The sequence below is a fragment of the Microcaecilia unicolor genome, chromosome 2, assembly GCF_901765095.1.
Source record: "Microcaecilia unicolor chromosome 2, aMicUni1.1, whole genome shotgun sequence".
In the NCBI taxonomy this organism is placed as follows: Eukaryota; Metazoa; Chordata; class Amphibia; order Gymnophiona; family Siphonopidae; genus Microcaecilia; species Microcaecilia unicolor.
This window is the reverse complement of record NC_044032.1, coordinates 286,132,634-286,154,843: the sequence shown is the minus strand read 5'-3', so window position 1 is coordinate 286,154,843 and position 22,210 is coordinate 286,132,634. Positions and strand designations below refer to the sequence as shown.

General features: G+C 42.9%; 1 protein-coding gene across 1 annotated transcript in view; it reads right to left on the bottom strand.

Annotated features, from left to right (window-relative positions):
- BNC2 (basonuclin 2) overlaps window positions 1-22,210 on the bottom strand; it is a 727,828-nt gene that overhangs the window by 598,929 nt on the left and 106,689 nt on the right. Inside the window, exon 3 of the mRNA XM_030194228.1 lies at window positions 7,739-7,831. Within this exon, the coding sequence (XP_030050088.1) occupies window positions 7,739-7,831 (93 nt within the window). The remainder of the gene's footprint in view (window positions 1-7,738; window positions 7,832-22,210) is intronic.

Here is a 22,210-nt window from a genome sequence, read left to right as displayed (position 1 = left end):
TAGCACTTTGCAGGAGATGTGGTTACGCCTGAATCTCTCAGAATAAGTGAACTCCAAAGCCTAAAACAGATTTATCCAAGTTTGGTCTTTGAGGTTCGGGTTTTCAGGATATCCCTCATGAATATGCTCAAGGAATATTTGCATACCCACTACATCCATTGTATGCACATCTGTCATGCATATTCATAAGGGATATCCTGAAAACCTGGTCTGCTTGCACAAGCCTGGCCTAAAGAATGGAAGCCAAATTAAGTGTGTCTAGTAAGATTCACACCTTTGAGGTGGGTGTCTGTGTGTGTCTGCACTCAAACAAATGCTCTTTGCGTGTTGGGGTATGCTGTTTCAAAAGAATTTAATTACTCCCTTAAGAATCCCCTTACAACATTACGCAGGGTTTCCATTCCTTACACAAAAGTTAAACTCTTCCACATAAGCTTCCCAAGGTATTAGAACATAAAATTTTGCTCCACAATTTAGATAATCTTTGACAAACAAAAGGCACAATTTTTCCTTTCTGTATTACAAAGTTTCTTAATATATTCTGTGCAAAATGCTTTGTAAGTTTTGACATACTGATTGTTTCTATAGAAGAACGCCAACGTACTAAATAAGTAAAAATTATGAATTTACATTTTTACCAATAATCACCAACAAAACAACTTGGAGCAATTTTTTAAAAAAGGCAAAGTGCGTTTTGGTAAAGACTGGGAACCCCCACATGCAGGAGGACTCTGTCAGCCTCAACTCGCCTGCTCAAATCCTTCACTCTGCTTATATGTCTTTTCCACACCAACGGCTCAGCTACACAAATGTATGTATTTGATTCTACTAGAAAAAAAGTACCCAGCAAAGACACTTGCACCATTAGAACACCAATTAAACACTTTTTTGCAGTCTCAAAGGACCTTTAATTAGCTGGAAAATAAACACCTAAATTTACAATTTATAAGCACCAAAGAACAAAAGCCTTATACATAAGAAAGGACTAAATAACGTGAACAGAAAGTATGAAATGAAAACTTGTGAAAATCAGTACTAAGTAACTGTAGAAACCTTTTCCTGAAACACAAAAGAGAGTATACTAAACGTGCTGGTTATGGTGCCTATTTCACCAAACCTTTGACTCTGACTCCTTTATTTTTCTACTGTCCAACTCTGACTCCAGCTCTTTACCATTGGCAAAGTACACACCATCAGATCATGCTACATACCTTTCTGTGGGTCAGTATACCTTCTTACCACCTACAACTAGAACAGATCTAGAATTACTCCCTAAATGGGAAGAACCCCCCTAGTCCAGTAGTCTTCACTAATTTTTTAGTCAGACACACTCTGGATCTCAACGGGTTGAAGGAGAGCTGCCAAATATCTTCACAAATGGAGTCATGATCCTGCTGATCAGCATGTGTCAATGACATCCATCCCCACCAGTCTCTGTGTGTCTCTCAAAATCCCCCTTACCTAGGCTTATGCCAGGAGTCTCTTTCTATATCAAACCTTCCACCCTATACCTGTGTGTCATCAGTCTCTCTCTCTCTCTCTCTCTCTCTTCCCCCCCACCACCTCTGTCTTTCAAATTCTCTCTCAATCCCCACCCTGTGCACTTAAAATTTAAGTACACCGAGGATTCACAAAGGGGAGAAGCAAAAGAAAAGAAGAAGGAAACTATATATGACACTGTCCTCAATTTGACATATGAATGAACTCACTTTCTGACACACAAGTGCCAACTCTCATTCTTCATAACCATCTCTCTCCCCAGAAACTGCTCCCTGGCCCAAGTAACCCCTCCCTTCCTTCCCCCTCATTACAACAATACCTCTGTCTACCCCTCCCCTAACAGCATCTCTCTCTCTTCCCCACAGCTGCATCCATTTATCCCCTTCTCTCTTTTTCCATCTTCCTAGGAGCTATTGGTCGTGCTGGGGGCAGTGACATCTAGAAATGTAGCACCAAATGAGACTCTTCATTCGAACACTGGTGGCCACTTTACCCAGACTCTATCTGGCAGCAGCAGCTCTTTTTATGCTGTCCTAGTGTTCTCACTCACCCTGATGCTGCATTAGCTGTCTCCCCGCTCTCAGTTTTTGTGTGTCCAGAGCAGCCAGGGCTGACTCTGTCAGGCACATACCAATCCCACGTTTTCCTCACTCCACCACCTGCAACCCACAATTCTCAAACATCTCTTTGCTGATTGCTCCCAAGTTGTGACTTTCTGGCTGTAGTGCAGTCACTGGGGTCTGACTTGCCTGCTCCTGGAATCAAATTAGAATGTATCAGGCAGAATCCCGCACTTCCCCCATTGAGGGTGCAGCAACCCGGCACACTCCTGCGCTCCCCGGTAAGGGTGCAGCAACCTGGCACACTCCCGTGCTCCTCCGTTGACAGCGCAGCTTCATCATGGAGGAAAGGAGAAACTGGTGACGTGATACAGATGTTCAAATATTTGAAAGGTATTAATCTACAAATTAACCTTTTCCAGAGACGGGAAGGCGGTAGAACTAGAGGACATGAATTGAGGTTGAAGGGAGGGCAGACTCAGGAGTTTTATCAGGAAGTATTTTTTCACGGAGAGGGTGGTGGATATGTGGAATACCCTCCCGCGAGAGGTGGTGGAGATGAAAATGGTAATGGAATTCAAACAAGCAAGGGATAAACACAAAGGAATCTTGTTTAGAAGGAATGGTTCCAGGGGTGTGCTGGTAAATTGTTAACAGGGGGCTCTCTCTCGCCAGCAAAATAAAAGAGAATTCAGGAGGGGCCCAAGCCCACATTTTGGGATCCATTTGTTAAAGTAGCCATGGAGAACCGGCTCCCAAAATTCTTAAAAACTTAACAAACGGCTCTCGAGAGCCTGTGAGAGCCTGCTCTAGCACACCACTGAATGGTTCCACAGAATCTTAGTGGAGATTGGGTGGCGACGCCGGTATTTGGGAAACAAAACGGGAGCTGGGCAGACTTCTACAGTCTATGCCCTGATCGTGACTGAATAGATAGGAATGGGCTGGAGTGTAAATTTTAAGGGGCTTTGATGTTAGCTTCAGAACTTAGTACAAGAACAGTACTGGGCAGACTTCTACCATCTGTGCCCTGAGAATAGCAAGGAAAATCAAACTCGGGTATACATATAAAGTATCACATACCATGTAAAATGAGTTTATCTTGTTGGGCAGACTGGAAGGATCGTACAGGTCTTTATCTGCCGTCATTTACTATGTTACTTTCTGGCTGTAGCTTTACAGCCCCAAAGCTTGAAAGCAGCATTTCTTGGAATTCACCCATTGCTCAGTATAACAGGTAATCTAGGGGGGGGGGGGGCAGGGGAGTGGGCGTAGTAGTTAGGATCCTTTTTTTTGTTTCAACGTATTTCTGACTTTCTTATCTGGGTGGGAAAGTCAGGTGACTGCAGTAGTGCTGGGGATTCAATGAATCCCCTGAAGGTCCTGACAGTAAACCACTTCTACATAGCAGGAAAAAAAATGGGACGATGGGGACCTAGGTAAACAGAAGAAGGACATGATCTTCACGACAATGATAAGTGGATGAAGAAGTGAGGAGGGGAAAAAAACAATGAAAGTTGTCCGCCTTAATAAAACATGCAGTCTTTATTAGATCCTGAATTCTTCAGTAATAAATATAAGGAGGTCCATTTTGTTCATTGATGGCAATTTGTGGCACAACCACAATCCTGGATAAAAATTTAACTGCTACATTCTGCAGTGCTTACAGTCTTGTAAGTGAATAAGCCTCTAGTTCAGTGAACAGAGTTGCCATAATCCAAAATGACTGAAGATTTGAGGAACGTATTAAATATTGAAGATCCTTATTCTCCAGAATGAACCTCACAGACCTCATGCGCCTCTGTATAGACATGCACTAAAGATAAAAGTTTACATGTCAAAGTCAAAAAGGAATCAAGTTCAATCTGCAACATACTGACAGAATTCTTCACACTTAAGGGGATATTGCGAATAACAGAAGTTACATTGGGCCCAGTATTCAGCACTATTTAACCGGCCAGGAATGGCTCCTGGCTGTATTCATCACTAAACCAACTAAGTTGAGCGAATAAGATAGGCCTGCTTATCTTTAACCACTATTAAGTTAACCGGCTAGTGTTGAATATTAACTTAGCTGGTTAAGTTGCCATGGCCAAAACTGAAACCAGATATTCAATGTCGGTCATCAGGGGGATTAAAGTTTACGCCTGTGATATTCAGGCCAATTAGCCAAAGAGGCAAGATAGTAGTTGAGAAATTGAATGTCAGGGGCAGTGAGCTCATCAGAGGCAATGATCTGTATGTCACTGGCATATGAATAACAGGCCACGATGAAGCTCTGAATGAGAATGATCAAAGCTGAAAAAGTTATTTTTTGGAAAATATTGGTGCTAAGATGGACCCCTATGGGACACTAGACCAGTAGAGGCCTTGAAAATACTTGACAAGATTTTTGTGAAAACCATTTGAGGGCCACATCCCCTATTCCTATATCTTGAAGCCAAAAATACAGACGATCATGATCTGCTAAATTTAAGATGGATTGGAGATTTCGATTTGATTTATTAACTTAGGGGCCCTATTACAAAGTCGCGCTGAAAAATGGCCTGCGGTAGTGTAGATGCATGTTTTCAGCGCATGAAGAATCATTTTTCAGTGCACCTGTAAAAAAATGCCTTTTTTTGCCAAAAATGGACGTGTGGCAAAATGAAAATTGCCGCTCGTCCATTTTGGGTCTGAGACCTTACCGCCAGCCATTGACCTAGCGGTAAGGTCTCACACGGTAACTGGGCGGTAATGGTCTATGCGCGTAAAATGCCAATTACCACCCGCGTGCCACAAAATACAAATATTTACCGAGTTGCTTAACGGATGCGCATAAAACATGAAATACCACAAGGGCCACACGGTAGCTGGGTGGTAACTCAAAACTGAGATGCGTTGGGCGCGTGTAGGCGCCTACACAGCTTAGTAAAAGGACCCCTGTATATACCACTTAATACAACAATGTTTTCAAGCTGTTTATACTAATAGTGAAACACAATACAATAATATAAATACATTAAAGAAAAATAAAATAAAGAAATACAAAAAAATACAAAACCATATTAATTATATTAAAATATGTTAAGTAGCAAAAACGTTCTCAAAACGCCAGGTCTTTAAAGATGGACCAAGATCATATCCTTACATGTATCAAAATTCATTCTAAACCTGATAAGTGCAGAAAGTAACAATGCTTTAGTGGTATGGAAATTTTGGCACAGGTAGATAGCATGTGTCTTATCTAAAAAAACAGAGAACAGGAGGAGCACAACCTTTTCCTCAATTTTAGAAATGAAGGGCAAGTTCGACATCAAATTGGATTGGATTTATTGATTTAATATACCGCTCTATATTGACGTGTCCGAGCAGTTTACAACAAAAAAGGTGAACATGAAACATACATCATATAAATCAAACCAAAACTGTAAAAAAAATTTTAACAACCCCATATAAGATATTAATAATATTCTGACATCATCAAGCAATCAACCAAAATACAGTTTCTGATAGTCATGATATGATAAGCAGTCAGAAGACAACTGCAATAATAATACCATACGGATGGCCCACTATAAGAAAAGGCCCAGCTCCGGGTTGAAGTCAAGCTGATAATGTCCAAACCCAGCAATTTGAGGTTAAGATTCTTACCTTTAAAGGGTAGACACTTTCTAGGTGAGTGTAGCCTGGCCTTGGGAAAGGCTGGCACTAATCATGGAATGAATGGTCTAAGGCTGAAGTAAGAATTCTTATCTAAGTTAGACAGAAGAGGATCCAAACAGGATGATGCAGCTTGCACGGAGATGTTCTTTTGTAGTGTAATGGCAGAAGGACAGTTCAAAGGCTGCCAGGAAGGTAGGGGTGCCAAATAAGGTATAGTCAAGTAGACTGAAAAAGATGGTACCCACCTTATGAAATTTAGCAAAATCATCAGAAGAGATCCAACCATGGAAGTTGAAAAATACTACATGTGGATGACTAGTGATTTTGTGGAGACTATCAAACTGTTTTCTATATACAGATACAATTCCCTAAGCACACAATGACAGGTACTTATAGCTGTATTAACTAGCGCCCAAAAAATTAAATGCTAAAAACAACAGTAACCGTCATATGAAAAGTCCCCAGTTTGATCCTCCAGTTGGATCTTCTACACCATAGGGGTTGGTGAAGATGCTGTGGATGAATTGTGGCTATCATGGTTTTTGGATTTAGAGCCCATGATTCAGGGTTAAGAATCCTCAGTGCACAGCTTCCGACCTCAAGACCACTGCACCAATGACCAGACTAAGGATTGTGAGAGGATATTTTAAAATCAATGGAAAACCCCTGGGTAGTTGAAAAGGAAGGATCAGCACTAATTCTGACTGAGCTGGATATATAAGGAGACACGAGAAACTACGCAAGCACAAAAAAACAAAAACCCACACACAGACAGCTTCTGTGGACAAGGAGAAACACATTAACAACTTTTCTGTTATGTCTCTGGATGGCACTGCAACTATAATTAAAACAGTCCAGCTATTTATACAAATCAAACAAGAACCATGTGGCAGTTATTGTACTGAATTAAGTGGATTTAGCTTCACTAATGATGGTCTCTCATTATACATACACTCACACATACACACATTATAATATTTCGAGAGAGAGAGAAAGGGTTACCATATATGTAAGCCGCATTGAGCCTGCCATGAGTGGGAAAGCGCGGGGTACAAATGTAACAAAAATAAATAAAAATAAATAAATATAGCTCCATGCAGGAGATGTATTTCCGATTGTTTGATGAAAATCAGTGGTAAAATCAGAAAAGCAAGGCCACGCATACGATGCTATAAAACCAGCAAAGGTTCAGCCTGTCACCACCAATGTGAAGCTCTAGGATCAGGGCTGCCAGAAAGAGTGGACAAGGTGGGCACAAGCAGTGGAAGTGAACTATTGTTCAGCCATGACACACACCCTCATTTTATAACAGGGTGCTTACGGCCATCCGCAAGGGTAAGTATACACTTACTAGCTATGAATGGCAGTAGCACGTCTAAGCATTATTTTATAATTATGCACTAAAATGGCATGGCATGTAATTGATAGCGGGGCATTCACAGGGGAGGGGATGGATGGGGCCAACATTTAGATATGCAACTTATAGAATGCTGTATGTTGTGCATGTAACGCTCGAAATGAGGTGCTAACATTTACATGGGTCAAAGAGCTGTCGTAAATGTGAACCTATATATTTATTTATTTATTACATTTATATCCCACATTTTCCCACAGATCGCAGGCTCAAAGTGGCTTACAAAGTCTGTAGTGCACGCTACAGTACAAGAAAAAACAATTATACAAATTGAAGAATAAGATATAAAATAACAAACATCAAAAGGCAAGTGATAATGACATGTAATTACTGTCCTTGGATCTGAATTTATAGTAATAGTTAATTCAATATTAGGTGTGCTGGTGCCGGGTTATGCTACTAAGGATGCTTATGCGCTTAAGCGTCTCATGGGATACCTATTAGGGTGTCCCCCACCTCTTCCCAGTATGTGGTGCTGTTTAGCCTGGTGATTGCCTTGTATAACATGACCAATGGAGCCCTTTTCATACTGTCTGTAGAACTGCAAAATCTGTGTTTACAAGTATCCACACTGCCTTTCACTTTCACAGCTGCTGAATGAAAAAGTACCGGCGCGAACCTGTACCTCTTGTCCTTCTGCGGGCACTTTCTCCATTGTTTCAATCCCTGCTCCCGGGAATGCCTCCACAAAATGCGGGCAGACGTTCACACACTGTGGAACAAATACACATACATTTATCCGCACGCAGGATGGGCGATTTTCAAACCATCCTTTTCCACAAGTAAAATCCTATTTTACCTCATCCTGGCGTTTGTGCGTGTCCTATATATTTACACATGCATTCTAGCAAAAAACAATAGCTGGTGTAAATGACCATGACTAAATGTTTGCAGTCACACATTTAACTGACAGCACTCTAGAATCTTATGAGCTGATGCTCAGAATTCGGCGCTATCTGGAACAACACCCGATCAAGGCGGCCGAGAGACTGAGCCAGATCTGGGACAAGGCCACTACCCCCCTTCCAAATCATCATCGCCACCGCTGCCCCCCCCCCCCCCCAAAGTACCTTGGCTGGCCCCACCAGCTGCAAGCAGCACAGCTCCTTCCTCTGCCCAGCATTCCCTGCCCCTGTGGCTGCTTTCCTCAGGTCGCACATGCTCAGTCTCAAACTGAGCATGCACGGCCTGAGGGCCCAGCAGCTGCTAGGCAGGCAATGCAAGGGGGGCCCGGCGCCAGAGTTTTCTCTCTCCTGCTCCTGTCGGGACACGATCACCCGGCTCCTGTCAGGAGCAGGAGAGAGAGAGAGACCCCTGTGCCGGGACCCCCTGGAGGCCTGGAGAATTTTGCCCCCCCTGCCCCCCCCCAGGAGCAGTGCTGAGAGATAGCTCCCCAACGCTCAACTGTAACAAGATACAAATAGTATGCATGCTGTTTGACTGAAAGCAAGGGGGAGGAACATACCTGGTGCGTGTGCACAAGAGTTTTGCGATAAGCACAAGGCAAACCCAGAAGCAAAGCACTCATCGGCACCATTCTTCTGCGCCTTTAATATAAGCTTCTCAATTTGTTTTTTCACCTGAAAAGCTTATATTTAAACGCAGAAAACAGGAGCCAATGTGTGCTTCCACTTTCGGGTTTGCTCTGACTCACATACATTTGTCTCTCACTACCAGTGCTTACAGGCTTGTACAGGCTTCCTTCTGTTTCCAAATTAAATAAAATCTGGCAGATTTTAAAGAAAGAATCATGACAAATCCTCTCTTCAAACACCCCAACGCGTGCTCCTAGCTGGCGTTACGTTTCAGCAATAAGGGCGGCCTTGTTTTGTGCGCTGTTCTCTGAGCATTGGGAGGGAATAGGAAATAACCTCATTAACATCCGTTTGACTACATCTGCGTGCTATTTCCGCCAATCTTTGGTGCACACATTGTTTCCTGTTTCTAATGGTGGCGCTATTCCAGTGCTAATCGCCTCTTCCGCTGGTGTTGGGTTTTGAGCATCGGCTCATTAGCTTGTTAACCCCTGACCCACCCATGCCCCTCCCATGTGCACTTCACCCTTGCACACCATAGATGTTCCACACTAAGGGGCCCTTTTACTGAACAGCATTAAGCCCTAAAGTGCACTTAGCATGTGAAAAACAGGCCACCACAAACCATGTTGCAGCTTTTGTGGTATTTTGCCTGTTTGCACAGGCTAAATAGCGAACATGCTCATTTTCAAAACAGAAAAACGTCCAACTTTTGGTTTTAAAATGGCCCATTTGTTTGATATTTTTGTGCTCAATGCGTCTATCTTTTTAGACCATTTTTTGAGGGGGAGAAAAAAACAGACAACAGAAAAATGCACAAAAAGCAAGCCATTGGGATGTATGGAGAGGGCCAGAATTCTTAGTAGACTGGCCACACAGACATACTGGCAGAGCAGTGGGGCACCCTAAGGGCCACTGCAGTGGACTTCACATAAAAGGTCCCAGGTACACATCTCACCACTACCCCCTTATATTGTATGGTGAGACCTCCAAACCCCACTAAAAGCCTACTGTATACCACTACAAGTCCTTAAGACTGCAGGTGTCACCTATATGTAGGAACAGTAGGTTTTTGGTGGGTTTGAAGGGTTTTGAAGAGTTCACACTTTCCACCACAAGTGTGACAGTTAGAGTGGGATATGGGCCTGGGTCCCCTTCAGTACAGTGCACCGCACTGACCACTACGTTACTCCAGGGACCTGCTTGTTGTTCTAATAGGGCTGACCATAACATCTGAGACTGTCATAGAGCCTGGTATGTACTGTTTCTTTCACATCGTTGTGGGGCGGGAGGGGGTCTGTGACTACTGGGAGAGTGATCCTTCCAGTGATCATTTGGTTATTTAAGGCGCCTTTTTGTGACTTTGCTGTGAATACAGTTCAAGCTTCTCCTACTCACCTACAAACGCACTCGATCTGCAGCCCCTCCTTACCTCTCTACCCTCATCTCCCCTTACGTCCCTACCCGTAACCTCCGCTCTCAAGACAAATCCCTCCTTTCAGTACCCTTCTCCACCACCGCCAACTCTAGGCTTCGCCCTTTCTGCCTCGCCTCACCCCATGCTTGGAACAAACTCCTTGAGCCCATATGCCAGGCCCCCTCCCTACCCATCCTCAAATCATTGCTGAAAGCCCACCTCTTCAATGTCGCCTTCGGCACCTAATCACTACATCTCTTCTCAGGAAATCTCATCTACCCCAACTTGACATTTCATCCTTTAGATTGTAAGCTCTTCTGAGCAGGGACCGTCCTTATTCGTTAATTTGTACAGCGCTGTGTAACCCTAGTAGCGCTCTAGAAATGTTAAGTAGTAGTAGTAGTAGTAGATTGAACCAGGTCAAGACCAAATTGTCTAACCTCTAGCCCTGGATGTTTTAGCTTTGTTCCTATTATGGCAGAAAAACATCCAAGTTTTGGGAATGCCCAGATCCCGCCCCCAACACACCTCCTGGTGATTTTGATGCACTGCATATGAATTGCATAGAAAAGTGCCTTTAAAATGGGTTTCAAAATAGCGATCTGGATGTTTTGGCAAAAACAACCATCCATCTGCCACTTTGTGCACTTTTTGGATGTTTTTCTGTTTTAAAAATGAGCACCTCAATGCACACATGAATGCCCAACACACACACACACTGTCTTTTCACATTCTTTTTAAAGAATTAAGATTTGGCATCAGTGTTCATATTTTGTGCCTGTATTAGAAGGACTCCACTGGAAAACAAACCTTTGGCACTCTGTATCTTTAGTTGTAAGGAAACACATTAGGGATCTTAATTACCAAAATGTGTTATGCGTTAATAGAGCCCATTAAATTGAATGCAGGTATGCTAATATGCCTGGTTAGCAAAAACATTCATTTTCATAAATAGGCCCCTAACACAAAATAATATATTCTAAGAGAGAAGAGCACTCAGATGGCATCTGTGTGCTGTGGAGGGGCACTTTCGATATGACATCTAAGTCTGACTTTGGACGTTTTGCAAAAAACGTCCAAATTCTGAATAGCAAAGAAGGTCATTTTCAAAAAAGAAAAAAGCCTATCTTTTGTTTTCGAAAATAGAAGGTTTTGTGATTTGGACGTTTTATTTTTTGGTCCATTTTCGAAAGAAAAACGTCCAAGTGCAAAGTGCTCAAAATCAAGCCATTGGGATGTAGGAGGAGCCAACATTTTTAGTACACTGGTCCCCCTGACATCCCAGGAAAGCAATAGGGCACCACAGTGGACTTCACAAAATTCTCCCAGGTACACATCTGACCACTGCTCCCTTACCATGTCTGCTGAGCCCCCAAAACCTACTACCCCCAACTGTACACTACTACATAGCCCTTACGGGTGAAGGGGGCACCTATATATGGGTACAGTGGGTTTCTGGTGAGTTTCCTCCTCAAGTGTAACAGGTAGAGGGAGGTAGAAGCCTGGGTCCATCTGTCTGTAGTGCAATATTCCCTTATCTCTTGTTTGTTCTGTTTGTCTGTCCTAATTAGATTGTAAGCTCTGTCGAGCAGGGACTGTCTCTTCATGTTCAAGTGTACAGCGCTGCGTACGTCTAGTAGCACTATAGAAATGATAAGTAGTAGTAGTAGTAGTGCACTGCACCCACCACTAGACTACTCCAGGGACCTGCATGCTGTTGTAATGGACCTGAGTATAACATCTGAGGCTGGCAAGTAATGATTTTCATCACATTTTTGGTGGGCGGGAGGAGGTTAGTGATCACTGAGGGAATAAGGGGAGGTCATCCCTAATTCCCTCCAGTACTCATCTGATTATTTAGGGCACCTTTTTGTGCCTTATTCGTTATAAAAACAGGTCTAGGTCAAAACGTCTTAGTTTTAGTCCTGGGTGTTTTTGTTTTCTTCCATTATGGCTGAAAAACGTCTGTCTCAGGAACGCCCAAGTCTCGCCCTGAACACGCCCCCTGATATGCCCTCCTGACGAACTTCAAAGAAAAACATCTAAAAATAGGCTTCGTAAATACTGATTTGGACGTTTTTGTGTGAAAAACATCCAAATGCCACTTTCTAGATGTTTTTTCTGTTTTGAAAATGAGCCCAAAAGTGATCCACCTAACCATTTTAAATTGAGTCACAATGATGTGTGCTTACAGAAGTGGTCTATTGTACTAATCTGCAGCAGAGGTATCTCCCTGAGCTATACAACTAGCCACCACAGAATAATCACAAGCAAATCATACTCTGTTTCAGCCTGGCTTCTTCTACATTAGTTATATATAGATCATTGCTTTGGATGTGTGGAAGATAGCTTCCCAGATCTGATTTTCAAAAAAAAACTATTTGTTTATTTCTTAGGATTTACTTACTGCCTTTTTGAAGAAATTCAACTAAGGAGGTGTACGGTAAGAAAAATCCAGACACAGGCAATACACAATTAGAACAGAAGAAAATATTCAAACAATACGCATTATGTCATAGTATTTACCACTCATAAAAACAAGGAGAGCCAACTGGGTGGTGGGGGGGGAAGGGTGTAATGAGTGTAATTTTAACATAATTTATTTTTATACTAGCCGTTGAGCCTGTTAAAACGGGCTAGTATGGGGTTTTGGCAAGGCCCCCTCCCTTCGCCTCTTCCCCCCCCCCCCCCGGAGTCACCGCCACCACCCCTGCACCTCGCCCGGGCCCTCTCTTCGGTATTGAACTTACATCGGCGAAACGCAGGCAGCATGCAGATCAGCTGAGCTCCCGTCGGCCTTCCTTCTCTGCCTGTGTCCCGCCCTCATGTGACGTAAAATCGGCGAGGGCTGGACACAGGCAGGGAAGAAAGGGTGACAGGAGCTCAGCTGTTCCGCGTGCTGCGTTTTGCCGATGTAAGTTCAATACCGAAGAGAGGGCTCGGGCCGGGTGGAGGGGGGCGGCGGCAACCTCGGGGGGGAGCAGTAGCGACGTCGGCAGCTTCGCACAGTTTCCCTCTCTGTCCCGCCCCCGTCATCATGTATTGACACAGGGGCGGGACAAAGAGGGAAGTCTCTACTGCGCATTTGCGAGTGAGTACGGTCACTCGCCATTTATATGTTTGATTCAGCAAAAACCTTACAGTTCAATGTGGAATACAATTGTAGAAGCTGGCCACAACCAGGAATTACAGTCAAACAACATTACAAATCAAGCAAATTATTATAAGCACCAAAACAATAAAACATAAAAAAAATCAATCTTCCAAACCATTACATAACATTTTTTGAAACTAAAATCTAAATAACTATTTGCATTCAATAACATAGGAGAGATTTCCCTACCTAGCCTAGCCACCTGAAACACCAATAAATTCTCCAAATAGTAAGTTAACAGATTAATACTTCTCAAAGGTCTAACTGACATTTCTAATACCAAACAATTGGATAAATAAAGTGGGCCAACACATACAATGATTTATATAAGAAACAAAAAAAATTAAACAAATTTCTCACTGGCAACCAATGAATCATGACATAAAACAAATTTCAACAAATTGTCTTAAAGAGTAAATAACATAGTAACATACGTGGAGGGGCATAATCGAACGTCGCCAGCGAAATAGGTCGCCAGCGATCTATTTTGGCAGCGGCGCAACAGCTGGCCGGAACCGTATTTTCGAAAAAGATGGCTGGCCATCTTTTTTTTCGATAATACGGTTTAGCTCAGCCAAATGCCAGAGTTCTCCGGGTTTGAGATCGCCGGTTTTGTTTTTCAGCGATAATGGAAAAAAAAGCCAGCCATCTCAAACCCGGTGAAATCCAAGGCATTTGGTCATGGGAGAAGCCAGCATTTGTAGTGCACTGGTCCCCCTGACATGCCAGGACACCAACCAGGCACCCTGGGGGGACTTCTAAAAATGTTTAAATAATACACAAATAGCTCCCAGGTGCATAGCTCCCTTCCCTTGGGTGTTGAGCCCCCCAAATCCCCCCCAAACCCACTCCCCACAAGTCTACACCATTACCATAGCCCATATGGGTGAAGGGAGGCACCTATATGTGGGTACAGTGGGTTTTGGGGGGTTCAGAGGGCTCAACACTTAGCACCACAAGTGTAACAGGTAGGGGGGGATGAACCTGGGTCTGCCTGCCTGAAGTGCACTGCACCCATTAAAAACTGCTCCAGGGACTTGCATACTGCTGTCAGGGAGCTGGGTATGACATTTGAGGCTGGCATAAGTGTTTTATCTTTATTTTTTTAGTGTAGGATGGGGTTGGTGACCACTGGGGGAGTATGGGGAGGTCATCCCCCATTCCCTCCGGTGGTCATCTGGTCAATTGGGGCACCTTTTTGAGGCTTGGTCGTGAAAATAAAAGGACCAAGTAAAAGCGGCGAAATACTGATTAACGTCGCTTTTTTTTTCATTTTCTGCAAAAGCCAGCCATCTGGTAGCCATGCCCATGCCTGCCCATGTCCTGCCTTTGCTTCGCCGCCGACACGCCCCCTTGAACTTTCGCTGTCGCAGCGACAGGAAAGCGGCGATGGTGTCAAAAACGCCGCTTTCAATTATACCGATTTCGCCGCTTTTGCGAGATCGCTGGCCACCTCCCGATTTATGTCGGAAGATGGCTGGCGATCACTTTCGAAAATAAGCCTGATAGTAACATAGTAGATGACGGCAGAAAAAGGCCTGCACGGTCCATCCAATCTGCCCAACAAGATAAACTCATATGTGCTACTTTTTGTGTATACCTTACCTTGATTTGTATCTGCCATTTTCAGGGCAAAGATCCTAGAAGTCTTGCCCAGCACTAGCTCCGCCTCACAACCACCATCCCTGCCTCCCCCCACCAGCTCTGCAAAAGGCACAAGGCAGTTTTCTGGATAATCTGACGTTTTTTTCATCAAAAACACAGGGCAGTTCAAATAAGTAATGTTGCACTAGTCTAAGGGCCCCGTTTACTAAGGCATGTTGGCGTTTTTAACCCGCCTACAATTAGCGTGCGCGTTAACCATATAGGCAACTGGTTAACATGCATTAAAGATGTTAACGCACCTATAACGCGGTTTAGTAAACAGGACCCTAAGAGACTTAACAGCAAGGCTTGTACAAGGAGACAAAATTGCTCCTCCTCAAAATACTTTAGAATGCAGCAGAGTTCGCGCATAAGAACAAAAACGCTTTGGACTAACCTATTCACCTCACAGATTCTCACCACAGACAAAAAAAGTACTCTTGTCGATTAATTATAATATCAGATTCAAGAAGAGCAGAACAGCAACTGACAAATAAAAATTTCATCTTATAGGTATTTAATTTCAACTTATGTGCAAACATCAAGTGATCTAAACATAACATTTTGTGGTGCTACCATTTCTGATACAACTGTAGTTGACACAAGAATGAGGACTGTAATATAATCAGCATAACTATGTAACACCTTCAGGCTTATTTTCAAAAGAGAAGGGTGCCCATCTTCTGACACAAATCGGGAGATGGGCGTCCTTCTCTCAGGGTCGCCCAATCAGCATAATCGAAAGCCGATTTTGGGCGTCCTCACCTGCTTCCCGTCGCGGGGACGACCAAAGTTCATGGGTGCGTGTCGGCACCATAGTGAAGGCAGGACTGGGGCATGATTAAGAGATGGGCGTCCTCGGCCGATAATGGAAAAAAGAAGGACGTCCCTGAGGAGTACTTGGCCCACTTTACTTGGTCCATTTTTTCTTGCGACCAAGCTGTGAAAAGGTGCCCAAACTGACCAGATGACCATCGGAGGGTATCAGGGATGACCTCCCCCTACTTCCCCAGTGGTCACCAACCCCCTCCCACCCTAAAAAAAAATTTTTTTTTAATGTTTTGCCAGCCTTAAATGTCATACCCAGCTCCAGGACAGAAGTATGCAGGTCCCTGGAGCAATTTTAGTGGGTGCAGTGCACTTCAGGCAGGCGGGCCCAGGCCCATCCCCCTCCCCACCTGTTACACTTGTGGTGGTAAATGTGAGCCTTCCAAAATCCACCACAAACCCACTATACCCACATCTAAGTGCCCCCCTTCAACCCTAAGGTCTATAGCAGTGGTGTATAGTTGTGGGGAGTGGGTTTTGGGGGGCATTTGGGGGGCTCAGCACTCAAGGTAAGGGAGCTATACACCTGGGAGCAATTTGTGAAGTCCACTGCAGTGCCCCCTAGGGTGCCCGGTTGGTGTCCTGGCATGTCAGGGGGACCAGTGCACTAAGAATTCTGGCTCCTTCCACAACCAAAGGGCTTGGATTTGGTCGTTTTTGAGATGGGCGTCCTCGGTTTCCATTTCTAAGGTCGACCATCTCAACATTTAGGGCCGTCCTACAAGGATCCCCTCATGAAAACTTGGGCGCCCCATTCGATTATACCCCTCCACGTGTCTCTAATTCAAAGCCAAGAGAATGTAAATACAAAGTGGAGATCGCGAAGAACCCCAGGGAACACCACATGGGTTACGCCACCCCTATGATAAACAAGACCGAATGTTAACCTTAGAACTTCTCAATTTCAAAAAACACCGAAACCAAGAAAACAGATGCCCTGAAAGCTCTATACTATCTAACTATGCAACACAATATCATGATTGACCAAACTGAAGGCACAAGGTAAGTTCAAATTAGAGGATGAAACACTTTTTTATCCTCACTAAGCTATAAATGAACTGTACCTATCAGTGATCAGTGACCCAACCAATGTTTCCGTACTAAAAATTTGATCTGAATCCAGATTGGGAAGAGTGCAGCACATTACAATGATTTACATCAGGGCTGTCCAACCTTGATCCTCGAGGGCTGTAATCCAGTTGGATTTTTAAGATGTCCCCAATGAGTATGCATGAGATCTATTTACATGCACTGCCTTCATTGTATGTAAATAGATCTCATGCATATTCATTGGGGAAATCCTGAAAACCTGAACTGATGAGGGCTGAGGTTGGACTCCCCTGACACATAGTCAGTTGAAAGGCAACTATACCTTCCATAAGCTTAACAAACAGAGGGACAGATGCAACGGCCTATAATTAGAAGCCAAATCCTGAGAGTCCTTGATATTCTTTACTATTGGCATGATAGTAATCTCTCCTAGCTCCAATGGGAACTTTCCAGCTAAAAGGAGGGTTTAAGCCAGCAATAAAGATGCTGCCAAAACTTCAAAGAAGCAGTTAGGGTTCTTCAGCTTGGAGAAAAGAAAGGAGAGGGGAGATATGATAGAGGTCTATAAAATAATGAGTGAAGTGGAATGGGTAGACATGAATCGCTTGTTTACTCTTTCCAAAAATACTAGGCCTAGGGGGCATGCAATGAAGCTACAAAGTAGTAAATTTAAAACAAATCGAAGAAAACATTTCTTCACTCAATGTGTACTTAAACTCTGGAATTTATTGCCAGAGAATGCGGTAAAAGCAGTTAGCTTAGCAGGGTTTATAAAAGGTTTGGATGGTTTCCTAAAGGAAAAGTCCAGAGACAATTATTAAAATGGACATGGGGAAAATCCACTTCTTAATTCTACGATAAGCAGCATAAAATATATTGTACTTTTTTGGGATCTTGCTAGGTACTTGCGTCCTGGATTGGCCACTGTTGGAACTAGGATGCAGGGCTTGATGGACCTTCGGTCTGTCTCAGTATGGCAATACTTATATACTTATACATACTTGGTATACAAGGCATCAACTGTTGACCCTTCCAATGGAAGAAATTCCGACCAGACTATCTACTGGAATAGAAATTAAGACCGAATCCAAAATTCCTCCTAGAAAGGAACTAACACTCCCATCAAATTGCTAGGAGTGGTCTAGTGGTTAGTGCAGCAGACTTTGATTCTGGGGAACTGGGTTTGATTCCCACTGCAGCTCCTTGTGACTCTGGGCAAGTCACTTAACCCTCCATTGCTCCAGGTTCAAAAAATAAGTACCTGTATACAATATGTAAACTACTTTGAGTGTAGTTGCAAAAAAAAAAAAACACAGAAAGGCAGTATATCAAGTCCCATTCCCATTCTAATAGTATCTTGGACTGAAAAAAATTTGCCAGTTGCACAGCCAAAGGCATTTTTACCCGAGTATAGCTTAAACATGTACTGGCATCTGTAAGTTCACGTACTAATTTAAACAACACTTCAGCATCGGAAATATCCTATCAATTTAGAGTAACATTTATTTCTCTCTCTCTTAGGTTCTAGAGCCAATTTATATCTTCTTACCTAAAGCTTCCAATCACTTCTAAGAGTTTCAGATCTGATCCTATGCCATGCATACTCTAACCTCCCACAGTTCCTCTTAAGCGGTAAAAGCTCACCATCAAACCATTTATCAGAAGGCCATAACCGCTTTAACCTTTGACGATAAGGAGCTCTCTCATCCAAAATCTCTGTATTCAAGAGTATGTCAATGTGTCACAAAATCTGTATTCAATGTATGTCAGTGTGTCACAAAATCTATAGGAGTTAACTCTCAATATCATCCAAAATGTAGCACTGTTCGCTAATCCTCTAGCTAAATAAGAAGTTTTCAGTCACTCCACTTTACTCTGAATCTGCGTCCACCTAATATTAAATGAATACAGAAAATGGCCCGACCATAAAGAACTATTCCAAACCCCATCAGAGATAAAAATATTTGGAGTTGTATGAGGGGGATTGGACATGGCTACAATATCTGATGACCCTTGTTATGAGTGGCCTGCGTTTTATTAAAGATGTTACCTCTGCATGATTAGTCATGAATAATGTGTCTGTGCATGATGCTGAGATTCCAGTCTTTAAAATACATTTTGTTTTATCCCGAGTTCATTCTGATCTCTAGCAGCTCAACTGAGAAACTCCAGCAGCTCAACTGAGAAACTGATATGAACATTACTACACATTAACCTGATTTCTCTAATGCTAATGCTTTCCTGGGTGACTGATTCAGAGAATGTTTTAATCAACATAGGGGCCCTTTTACTAAAGTACGTTAAGTAATTAATGCGTGAATTAACATGCACCATTATCAAATGAGTGCAGTAACTTACTGTGGTGGCATGACGACACATGCTAATTTACGTGTTAACTTTATGTTGTATTAGGGAACTAGGCAGGTTGTGAGTGGAGAATAGGCATGGACTGTACACTGAAGTTGGTGATTGGTACTTACCATATGCTGTTACTTGTGTGCTTAATACAGGAGCACTTAGAGGCATAAAGTGCAACCACACTAATTGCCAATGGACTTAACATGCAGAAAGTAACGTTTCAATGTGGTAATCGCAGAGGACATACTGGATATGTCCCCAACATGTACTGCACAAGCTTGTACTTACTGCATATTAATATTTGCTTTGCTGATAAAGCACAGTAAGCTAAAAAAAAACCAACAACAAAACTTACTATGTTGTTTGTAGTCTTCTTATGCTATCTAAAGAAAGTGGGTCTGAACTTCCAAAGAAGCAGACCGACGAACAATGGTAAGAAACATTTTTCACAGTAAGGATGGTCCATGCCTGTAATATCTCCCAAAGGTACAGAAGACAAAAGGTAGTGGAATTCAAAAAGACATGGAATAAACACAGAGGATCCCATTAGGGTAATTTAAACAAATTAGTGATTCAGCCCAAAAGAGTGATATGACTACACTGTGCTTCCAAAAACACATTGCATGGAGTGGTAGTTACAAATCTACTCAAAAGGTCTGGGATAATCTACATGGAGCATTGGTTACAATGGAAGACATAGGGTAAACTACACAGAATGGTTACAACCCTAAACAACTTACTGGGAAGAATGGCTGGGCCATCCTGGTCCTTATCTGCTGTCATTCACCATGTTGCTAAGTAAGGAACCAGCTGCTGAAAGCCAAAGGGTCATTAGTTTGCAGAAGACCTCAACCTCATTCCTAAAGGGAAGTCTTTCAGAATTAGGACTGGAGTGCTAACTCTACACTCTAAACTGAGTCTAACACCTATCTCTGATTTTGATTGGCTAGTAGAGTGGGACTTGAAGTTTCTATTTTCACAGTGGCGAGGTTTGAAGCTCAGTACTGCCTGCAGCAAGTTAGTCCCTGGAAACATGCTTTTGGGGATCTTGACACCTGTAACTCCTAGCTCAAAAGTGGTGGAGGACAAGATCCAAAACATTGTATGGTGGTTCTTGAAAACATCAACAGCCTCCTTGACTTTATCTCCAAAAGGATTCCTTTGTTTCAAATCAGAAAGGTCTTTCTGCCCATCTTCAAAGAGGTAAGATATATGTAGCTATGAGAGCCTGCATTCACCCCTAACCATTATGGAGGCCCTCAGTGTTCTTTTGTTTTGTTTTTTGCGTATAAAGGCATGTTTTGCATCCTTGTCTAGAGCCAAACAGGGAAGGGAATTCATCTAGATCCTCTTGAGGGAAGTAATCAATGAATACCTTTGCCTTTTTAAAGATGGTGCATGTGTGTGTATATGTTTCTTTGTCTCTGGTAGGGAAAAAGTCTCATATAAATAGAACTTTCGTTTGAGAATTTCAGCTAGAATGGAGAAGTTCACTGGTATATATGTACCTGTATAATATTAAGTGACAAGGAGTTTTCAGCCCAGAGAATTTACCAAGCTAGCTATTAAGATAGCTGAGCAAATTCCTTTGAAAACTGTCCTAATACTGCCTCCATTCTGTCTACATCCTTCAGAAGCACCAAACTAAGATAAATATATTATTTTGTTGCTTCCACTTGTGAAGCTTTTTCACTTGTAAAGAAACTTTGTAAATGTATAACTCAGATGCATTGCCCATAAATCTTACTTTTTGGGGTAGTCCACCTTTGTAATCCTTGCTTTGCACTAGAAACAATATGACTTGCCCAACTGTCCTGGCTCTCAGCCCATTACTGCAGAGCAGTCAAGTTACCCAGTTTCGGAAGAAAGATTTTTTTGGCCAGTCCGGTTGATGAACTTATATCCCAATCCAGTGTGCTATTTGTAGTGCCTGATTCTACCCCATTGAAATAAGCATTTCAGGTCCCATAATGCACCAGCATTCCAGGACTGAACTAAAATTTCCCTTTTGTAACTGGGTAACTTGACAGCTCTAAAGCTCTAACCATTAAGCCCCTCCATTCTAATCATGGGTACCTAGTCTCCATGCTCACTCACAAACTATTACTGCCTCCACACCCACAGCATTTTTCCCTGCCATTTTTGAATTTTGTGTGTGTGTGGGGGGGGGGGGGGGAGTTATGAATAAAGATCTTGGGGGGGGGCTACAAATATAGGTCTGCCTATGGCCAATTGACCAACATAGTGTTAATCTGGCCATGAACATTGATCCTTAACTTAAAGCTCAATATCAGTGCTACAAGGGAGGCAGAAATAGGTGGATCCATAGGTAGTACAATGGGGTAGGCAACTGGGGACATGACTCGAGCAATGTATCTTGCCCACACAGCATCAGCAACTAAAGACCCTGGGAACAGAGACAGGGATTAGTTTGTTTGGCCACTCCAATCAGAGGTGTTCCGTTGCCCCTGGGTGGAACAGTCAATGCTCTGAGCTGAAATTTCTTGTTGGCACCTGTGGCTCAGGTCTCCATTTCCTTTAACCACCTCTGCTCTTTTGTTCCTCAATTGTTAAATGACCGCCATGAATGGAAGGTAGAGTAATCTTCCTCTGGGCAAGTCACTTAACCCTCCATTGCCCCTGGTACAAAATAAGTACCTGAATATATGTAAACCGCTTTGAATGTAGTTGCAAAAACCTCAGAAAGGCGGTATATCAAGTCCCATTTCCTTTTCCTTTCCAGAAGAGTTACCTAAGGAGTCAGATGACACACTCCAGTATGGCTGGCTCATTGAGCATCAAAGAAGCTTCTTCTTCACTTAGCTCATAGAACTAACTTTCCTCAGCTCCATGCAAGCTGGAGACCAAGATCTGTCTCAGTTTTTTGTCCTATTTTAAGGTTTTCCTGGTGAAGGAGTTGATGTATCATTTTGCAACTTTTTTTCCTCCAGCAGTTAACTTAGTTCCCTGGTTCTTTTTCTTTTCAAAACTTTTGGCAACAGCTCAGAGGATCCAGACATCTTCAAATCTTTAAGAGCCATCCTGTGGTTCTTGATGACCCTTGTCAACAGTATAAAGTAAATGCTTCAATAGGTTACATCAAAG